Source organism: Bombyx mori, chromosome 10 (assembly GCF_030269925.1).
Source record: "Bombyx mori chromosome 10, ASM3026992v2".
NCBI classification, from domain to species: domain Eukaryota; kingdom Metazoa; phylum Arthropoda; class Insecta; order Lepidoptera; family Bombycidae; genus Bombyx; species Bombyx mori.
This window is the reverse complement of record NC_085116.1, coordinates 9,815,377-9,824,950: the sequence shown is the minus strand read 5'-3', so window position 1 is coordinate 9,824,950 and position 9,574 is coordinate 9,815,377. Positions and strand designations below refer to the sequence as shown.

The following is a 9,574-nucleotide window of genomic DNA, read 5'->3' as shown; positions in this document are numbered from 1 at the left end:
TAACTAGAATAACTGCAATAAAAAACGTAATAATCTATTACATTTTCACTAGTGCAACATATAATTATAATAATAATATAGGAGGCAAATAATAGTTATAGACATTTAAAAAAAAAATTGTCTTCATTACTCACAATGCTATAATTCTATGGAATAGCACTCCCAATTAAACAAGTACCGACGCAAAAGACATATAATTATGTTGAGAAAAATAAATATGACAATATTGTTGTTCTAGACCATTCTTTCGCATTAGGCATGTTCAAACAATCTATATACAATCAAACAATGTTGCTTTTCACCAAATCATCAGATTGAATTACAAAAATGGTAGTAATGTTTTATTACAATGTGAAAACAGCACTAACTGAATGTAAGAAGTATAACAATTAATCACGAATGGTTTATTTACATACTATAGATACATACTAAGCATATCTCATTTCAATTGTTGGCTTATGTTTCATTCTCACAGCCCTTCCACTACTTTATGTTTAAAACTATTTTGTCCTAGATTAAAATAAATTCGCAGGTGATAGATAAGTCCATAAAGATTTGACTTATGATACTTTTTAATTTTATTGTTTAAAAAAAGTAATAAAAGTAGAATACATTGATATTAATTGCACAATATTTTAAAGAGTTGTGATAAGAATTATTTGATGTCAAGTCAAGCAAGACAGCGTTCAAGCTGCTGGTGTGCGATCCAGTTCCTTGAAAAGCGATGATGACATCCTGTAACAGAGGCGAAGTAAAAACTTTTCGATTGAAAGCTAGATTAACTCAACATTCCAGAATAAAAGCTCACTTGAGTTTAACCAGTGAGCTTGTTTAAAAGTACTCTGATATAAAACATACACAGATAAATAACATTAACCTTTCATACTCACTTGTTTATCATACGTTCATATATACAATAAGGTATTATTGTAATGTTTACAACAGAAGGACTTTCATCAATAATTTTAGATATTTCCTTATCTTTCATGCCAACGACATTTATTGTGTTTATTTCCAGTATCTGGTGGTCTGTCAATAAGCCATTCCGAGCTGCAGATGAATCAACAACCAATGCTATAATTTTTCCATTTTTGAATTGGAATCCCACATGACCCAAAGAGTCTTTGTGTAAAGTTACATTTCTCTCGAATGGCCTGAAAATGTGAAATACAAAAAAAATATTAGCATCCATTTACTATTATTACATTTCAAATGATCATTTAGTGAAGTATCATTTCAAAAGAGCTTGTTTTGGATATTTAGAGGCATTCATTAAAAAAGAAATATAAGCTGCGGCTTTTTTCCCCCTACCTATGCCGATAGCCTTAAGAGGCTATTTCATCTTTTTGACGTGTAAGTGAACTCACGGGGCTCAAACCAGAGTGTTGCTAACACTGGCCTTAACACGAGCAGTGCTTCGCAGAATCTACCACCGGATCGCAAACGCGACCCACTGAGAAGATCCGGCGAGAAACTCAGTGGGCTGAGCTGCGGCTTGGATCTGCCCCTGGCATTGCTAAGTCCATGGGCAACGGTAACCACTCACCATCAGATAGGCGGTATGTTCGTATTCTGGTAATATTTTTTTTTTTTGCAAAATATATATAATTTTTAAATAAACGGTGCATAGCTTGGTGCACATGAAAGAAGTGAAAATTCTTGTGCGGTGTGTAGTTTGTGGTTTTCTTCATTTGTCATCCTTAAATCAAATTTGACTCATAATAGGGAATGCTGTGTATAAGAGAAACAACCTCTTCACCATTTATATATAGAAAAGCAAACATATATATTTTTTTAAATCCTATATTAAAAATAAAATATAAGATAGTGAATATGTTATGCCATCTACAATAGCAATGAAATACTAATAACAAGCCATCTAGCTATACTAATAACATATCTATACTAGCTATACTAATAACAAGCCGATGTCCGTTAACAGAATGTGCTTAAGAGAATGTTTTTTCTTATTGAACATAACACACAATCCTTCAGTTTTGTTGTGAAAACATCAATTTGATTGGGTAATACAACAGTTTATAATTTAGTCTTGTGTCAATGTTATGTTTTTTTTTAATAAATACTAGTAGAAATTTGTTAGTGAGATTAAAGCCTTCTTTAAAACATATTTACATATCGACGCTTGAAAGGCAAACGTGACTAAGCGACAATAACTGCTTTGTACATAAATGATAGAAAATAACCATATTCGATGTGCAAAAAATATATATTTCTAGGTCTATTAAAATCATTTCAATCCTACAGCTACTAGCTAGATTCTACTACAGCTAGATTCGTTAAAATAATATTTTTTTCCAGGTATTTCAACTTTATAAATATAAATGGAAAAATTTTATTCGAGCCCTACACCCTAGCAGAGGGTAATAGGAAAGCATGATGATGATGATGATTTCAACTTTAAATTAGTCTACTGTAAAGTTCACGCATTGTCGCTTAGTAACGTTTGCCTTTCAAGGGTCGATATCTATTTAAAAACCAAAGAGGAAAATTGTTTTAATTACCTATCACGAACAGCCATGGTGATATTATTTGCAGGAGCTTTCTTAAGGATATCATGACATTTATCCATTGTCATTCCAGCAACAGTGACATTATTGATCTCTAATATCTGATCGCCAAACCTTAAGCCGGCCAAGGCACCAGGACTGTTAGCAGCAACATAGCATACAAATACTCCACTGTCAACTGAATGGAGTCTTAAGCCACACTTTCCATTTCTGTCCTTGCAAAGAACAACTTGTCTGATAGCCTGAGTTACAGTTGCCTTAGGCAGGGAAAGGGACTGGGATGATAGAGGTGCAACCACATTACTACTTGTTGGCTGAACCTGTATAATGAAAAGTAGATTTTGACTTTTTAACGACATTAAAATATGCAGGAAAATTCAAAAAAATAGTTTTGACATTTATGAAATTCTTCCAAATAGTATTTAGGCTAAGGGTGAAAAGTAAATTTGGGGCCCTGGCCTATGCATTTTACAAATGTAGTCTGTAGCAGTTGTATCCTAATTGTTCCTTTAAATACCTAACCTTGAACTCTGGGCTAACAATTGCATTTGACTAATATTTCATTACAAGGTAGCCAGCAGTATTCAAATTATACTATTTATGGAATCTGCAACCACTGACCCGTGAGCGTGTAACTTGTAGCCCATCTTTTATTTTTGTTAAGAACAATGTGTTGTCTTTTAATACAAAATTTCATTATATAGGAGGAAAAACCACTTCCACCACGGCACTTAAAATGACTTTTTTTGATGCTTTCATAATTCAAAATAATTAGATCCTATGTATATTTTTCATAACAATTACACAATATTTAAATTATAGCACTGACTGAACTACATGATTGTAATTAGGTTATCAGTAATTTGATGATTCATAAACAAACTTGACAACAGAAGCCTTGTGACTAAGCCAGTTAATTGTTTTAGTTTAAGGGATACCTTTTTGGCATGTTAGCTGGCTTGCAGCATACTAAATTTATTTAAAAATTATTTAAGTAGCATTTCAATTAAAAGAAACTAGGAAAAAAATATCTAAGAAAATGACAATATTACCTGTTGTATTTGGTATTCGGGCATGTTAAGCGCAATTACAGCCTGGGACAGCTCCATGCCCATATATTCTCCCAATGTTGGGTAAACATGAGTAGCACTAGGGGCACTAGGCGTGGCACAAAGTTGCGGAGCAACATATGACGGTGGTGCTTGATGCTGCGATATTTGAGCCCTCATCATATTATCCACCTTCATATCCTCCAGAGACGGATAGAACGACATGATTGATACACTGAATTCTAAAAGTAATAAAAAAAATACAATAGTTTATAGTTAAGCCAAAATACCCGGAAAACAAGGCAATTTATAACTCAATCTTTTCAGAGGTTTTCCCCACAACAGTTTCTATTTTACTCACAGTAGGTACATACCTACACTCTGCTTCCAAATAAGTGCTAGTTAAACGACAGATTGTGTTTTTTAAAACATTTAAACTCGAATCTACTTTTCAGCAGCACAGATCAGGGTTGCCAGCCCCAGCATAGAGCAAAACTGTATGCTTCAAAAAAACTGTAGAAAACTATATTATTAATATCAACTTAAAAAACAGAAAATCTACATCTTTATCTTTATATTATATTTTTTATAATTTAATGATAGTAATAAATAGAATACATTGAAGGAAGGGCATTAAAAACAAGAAAAATCGTGTAATTATCAAAATTTAATCTAGTCAAATGTCAAAAACAAAAGTCTCAAAGTTGCAATTATTCCAGTGTCTGCATATTAGATATTATTACTAGCTAATAAACCATTTTCAATTTGTAAGTCTTCCTGATTTTCCGTTTCATCTTTACTTTTGTAGAAATCGCACTTAATTTTATTGAATTTTTTGAAATAGTCATTGTGTCAATGTGACAACATTAAGCTCGAAACTATTTTTAATTTCTGACCCAACGTGCGGACTAATAAAATAGTTGACGCTAACATCTTACATAAAAAAACTGTAGATTTCGAGGTCTAAACTGAAAATTAAGAGAATTTCCGAAAAACTGTAGGGCTGGCAACAGTGCCACAGATTACAAGACGTCTTTTTTGATAGTGCCCATAGTGGCTCAATGAATTTAGCTCACGTTTTTTTAGGTTTTCGGATTTTTTATTTTTTATTATTTCTTCGTCGTTTGTTCGTTAATGTTTGAATGTAAAAATTGTTTGTTCGTATTTTATTTATTTATAATTAATTAAACAAATGATCACCGTTAAGTTAGCCCCCCTTACTAGGTATCTTTATTTTATTATCTTTATCTTTATTATATTACCTTTATTTTGATCAATTATCGTTTTTTCGACGACTATTGGTGATTGTTCGATCATAAAAACAATTAAATCCCCAATTATTAATTATTTTATATCTACTAAGCATCACATTCATCAGCAAACCATCACCTCAGGCCTACATTGCGCATGCGCCGATTTTGTCAGTCAGCTGGCAATGGCCGTATTTACTAGCGTTTTGTTAATAAGTACGTTTATACTGTCTAATTATTTCTTATGTAGATCAAAAACATATTGAAAACTTTAACAATACTTCAACAAAAAAATGTCAGTGAACACAGCCAATTAGTCGTTAAAGTACAATTACCGCGGTTTTAATAAATTCAGTTATTTTTAATGATATTGAATATTAACAAGCTAAATAAAGGGGATTGCCCACTCTCCATAGTGTGCTAGGCCCAAGATGGACATCAAATATTACTATAAAAATGTACTGATTCAAATTCTTAAATGTATTGGATATCTAAAAAATATATTGAAATTGACGCCACTATTATAAAAAATATAATAAAAATAAAAATTCGTTTTGAGGTTAATTTTCTATATAAATAAGTGTCGGATTGTGAGATACTTCAAGAACTTTTCTTTTCTTAATGTTTAAGATGTTCCTAATGTATTTTTATCCAATAGGGTATAAAAACACACTTAATTCTTTAAATATCTATATTTTCTTCATCTTCATACACAATTATTAGTATCATCTAAAAATAGCAAAGGAGAGCATATGAGTCGACTATTATCAAAGCCGGCAATCTGACTTTTGGACAATGATTGGTAAATCAGAAAAACGAATTATTGACTTTGTATTCCATTGGCAATCACAAAACTCTTCGGAACGACATCTTAGATAAATAACAGGTTAACTATTAACCTTTATTTAATGCAGGTTTTGAACCGTATTCTTTGAAGGAGACGATTATATTCAAATCAATCTGTATTGACATATCAATATATTTTTTTTGTCCAAATGCACAGATTGCCACCTTTGATAATAGACGACTCATATACACGGTTTAAAATCTCGGTCAGGGTAAAACCACAATTCACACAATGTTTTTTAGTCGTAGTATGAAACGTTATTGATAAAAGTAAAATAAATCGAAGAAAAATCAAAACACATCCATTTTGTACGCAAGCACAACACCACAAGCAGCAAGCGAAGTGTCAGTCAGTCAGATTAAATTCAGTGTTGACAGTATAAAGAAAAATAATTACATGAAATTCATCTATCGATTATTTTTTTAAATAACCGATAATTGATTTATATCTTAATCTTTTTTTTACGAGTACACATTATTTTTTATGTTTTTGTTTTTGTTGTACATATTTAAATAACAATACTAGTAAAGTTTTTTTTATTGCTTAGATGGGTGGACTAGCTCACAGCCATCCTGGTGTTGCTAAGTGGTTACTTGAGCCCACATACATCTACAACGTAAATGCGCCACCCACCTTGAGATATAAGTTCTAAGGTCTCAAGTATAGTTACAGGTAAAAATCCAATGGGTATGTCTTCGATGTTATTTTATGTGCATAAAATCCATTAAAATCGATTGATTAATGATAATACTTAAAATGATTTATTTATATGTTTTATTTATATACTCAAAATATTTACTTCATACGTAAAAGGTTTTGAAGCTGGCAATATTTTTCCCGCAAAAATAAAAATCCTTGTTTTTTCAATAGAGTTACTTTTTTTAAACTACTTAATGTAAACTATAGTGGCGCTTATTTGCAAGAAAGTAAATGCATATTTATTTATGACAAAATTAATGCACTAAGTATTTTTTCTATAATCTATTGTCCGTTTTGGGCCTAAAATGGGCCATCCCCTTTCAGTGATTTCTAATTATTCTAAGAATATTTTAGGAGTACAACTTTCGTGTTAAAATGATACTATTCATTACCATGCAATAGGAGATGGTTCCTGTGTTCAATAGGACCGCTCAGGTCCGAGAAGTTGGGGCCTCGCCGCAAGGCGAGTGTTTTCAAGACCCGGGGCCGCCCCACCTGGGCACTCAGCGATCATGGACGCTGTATTCGCGGAATTCCTCCGACTTCGCCACCCACAGCTCGCCTCAGAGTTTCTGGCCTTCAAGGCCAATCACACTGCGAGCCCTCTCGAGGACTCCGCCGCGCTCGCTGCTCCTGCGTCGCCTGTACCTGCGTGCAAAGCTTCTGCATCGAGCGCCGCAGCCTCCGTCGTGCCTGCCGCTCCCGTGTCGCCTATACTGGCGAGTAAAGCTACTGCGTCGTCCGCCGTGACCATCGTTTCTGCTGAGCGATCATCCGCGGCCTCCGTCGCGCCCTCTAAAACACCTACACTTGCTCGTAGGTCGCCTGCGCCCGCCTCCTCGTGCTCCGACTCTGACTCGGACATGGAGGTCGACCTCGCCCCAGCCTCATCGACGGATGGATTCACCCTGGTACAGAAGGGTAAGAAGCGTGCCGCGGAGTCTCGAGCTCCCGCGGCCGCTAAAATTAGCAAAGCCGCGAACGCGTCGCGCCCCCGCCCTCAGACTCCCGTTGCGCCCCCAGCCCGTGCCACTCCGTCGCCGCGTCCGGTGGCACAAAATAAAAGCCAGACCCTTCCCCCGGTTATCCTTCAGGAGAAGGCAGCTTGGAATCGAGTTTGCCTGGCCCTTAAGGCCAAAAATATTAATTTCACGAATGCCCGTAACCTCGTGAACGGCATTCAAATTAAGGTTCAAACACCCGACGACCATAGGACCCTCTCTTCTTACCTCCGTAAGAAGCGTATAAGTTTCCATGCGTATACGCTCCAGGAGGAGCGCGAACTCCGCGTTGTAATACGCGGAATCCCTAAAGAGTTAGATGTAGAGCTCGTCAAGGCCGATCTGTTAGAAGAGGGCTTACCAGTGAATTCTGTGCACCGTATGCACACCGGTCGCGGTAGGGAGCCATATCTAGTTCTAGTTCTAGTCTAGTTCTAGTCGCCCTCCAGCCTACTCCCGAGGGTAAGAAAATCTTCAACACACAGACCGTCTGTAGGCTCTCCGGTATCGCCGTCGAAGCCCCCCATAAAAAAGGCACTCCTAGCCAGTGCCATAACTGTCAACTGTACGGGCACTCTTCCCGTAACTATCACGCACGCCCCCGATGTAATAAGTGTTTGGGCGATTACGCCACGGCCCTCTGCGCTCGCGACCAAAAAACCGTGACGGAACCGCCTAGCTGCGTCCTGTGTCGAACACAGGCTCACCCCGCGAATTACCGAATTTGCGGTAGGCAGCAGCTTGGCTCTGCCCCTGGCATTGCTGAAGTCCATGGGCGACGGTAACCACTCACCATCAGGTGGGCCGTATGGTCGTCTGCCTACAAAGGCAATAAAAAAAAATTAAAAAAACCACGAGCCCCTAAAATAAGACATCAAAGCCTCGGCACCCTCTGTGTCGCAGGCTAAGCCAGCGTTCGTTCCGGCGCCGGTGCCCAGTGTCTCGGCCTGGGCGAAACCGCTGCCGTACACGAACACGGCTACAACTCCCTCCTCCGCGATTCATCCTGCCCCCGCGACTCGTCCCACTCCCGCGACTTGCCCTCCGACCGCGTCCGACAATCTCGCTTTAGCGATCGACTTCTTTCAGTCGATCAACTTTGAGTGCGTTAACGCTTTGGGCGACGCCATTCGCGCTGCCTCCACTGCACAACACTTTATCGCCGTTGTGCAGGAATACGCCGACGTATACGCGTCATTAAATACGTACGTCCTCCCCTCACTCCGCCGGTAATCAATGGCGTATATAAGTAGAATAAAGCCCCTATCCGTAACGATAGGATTTTTTAACGCTTACGGTCTCGCAAATCAACGTGATCAGGTTTCTGACATTTTGCGTGACCATCAAATTGATATCTTTTTAGTGCAGGAGACCCTAATTAAGCCCGCGCGCCGTGACCCTAAAATCGCGAACTATAATATGGTCAGGAACGACAGGCTCTCTGCTCGTGGTGGTGGTACCGTCATTTACTATAGAAGAGCCCTGCATTGCGTCCCGCTCGATCCTCCCGGGCTCGCTAATATCGAAGCATCAGTGTGCCGAATCTCACTGACGGGACACGCGCCGGTCGTTATCGCGTCCGTTTATCTTCCACCGGATAAGATCGTTCTAAGCAGTGATATCGAGGCGCTGCTCGACATGAGAAGCTCTGTCATCTGGCGGGCGACCTAAATTGTAAACACATCAGGTGGAACTCACACACCACAACTCCGAATGGTAGGCGGCTTGACGCGTTAGTCGATGATCTCGCCTTCGATATCGTCGTTCCGCTAACCCCGACTCACTACCCGCTAAATATCGCGCATCGCCCGGATATACTCGACATAGCGTTATTAAAAAACGTATCTCTGCGCCTACACTCGATCGAAGTAGTTTCAGAGTTAGACTCAGACCACCGTCCCGTCGTTATGAAGCTCGGTCGCGCTCCCGATTCCGTTCTCGTCACGAGGACTGTAGTGGATTGGCACACGCTGGGCATCAGCCTGGCTGAATCTGATCCACCATCGCTCCCGTTTAGCCCGGACTCTACCCCGTCTCCTCAAGACACCGTTGAAGCCATAGACATCTTAACGTCACACATCACCTCGACATTAGATAGGTCATCGAAACAAGTTGTAGCGGAGGACTTCCTTTACCGCTTCAAATTGCCCGACGATATTAGGGAACTCCTTAGAGCTAAGAATGCCTCGATACGCGCCTA

At 38.5% G+C, this 9,574-nt stretch overlaps 1 protein-coding gene across 1 annotated transcript; it reads right to left on the bottom strand.

Moving 5' to 3' along the window:
• Positions 1–531: 531 nt before the first annotated feature.
• Positions 532–4,052, bottom strand: LOC732879 (syndecan binding protein; the record flags this gene model as incomplete). Its single annotated transcript, NM_001046880.1, is given in 5 exon segments — positions 532–735; positions 891–1,154; positions 2,523–2,848; positions 3,581–3,819; positions 3,952–4,052. Coding segments are annotated over 4 exon segments (861 nt in total). The 3' UTR covers positions 532–686.
• Between the last annotated feature and the right edge of the window lie 5,522 nt (positions 4,053–9,574).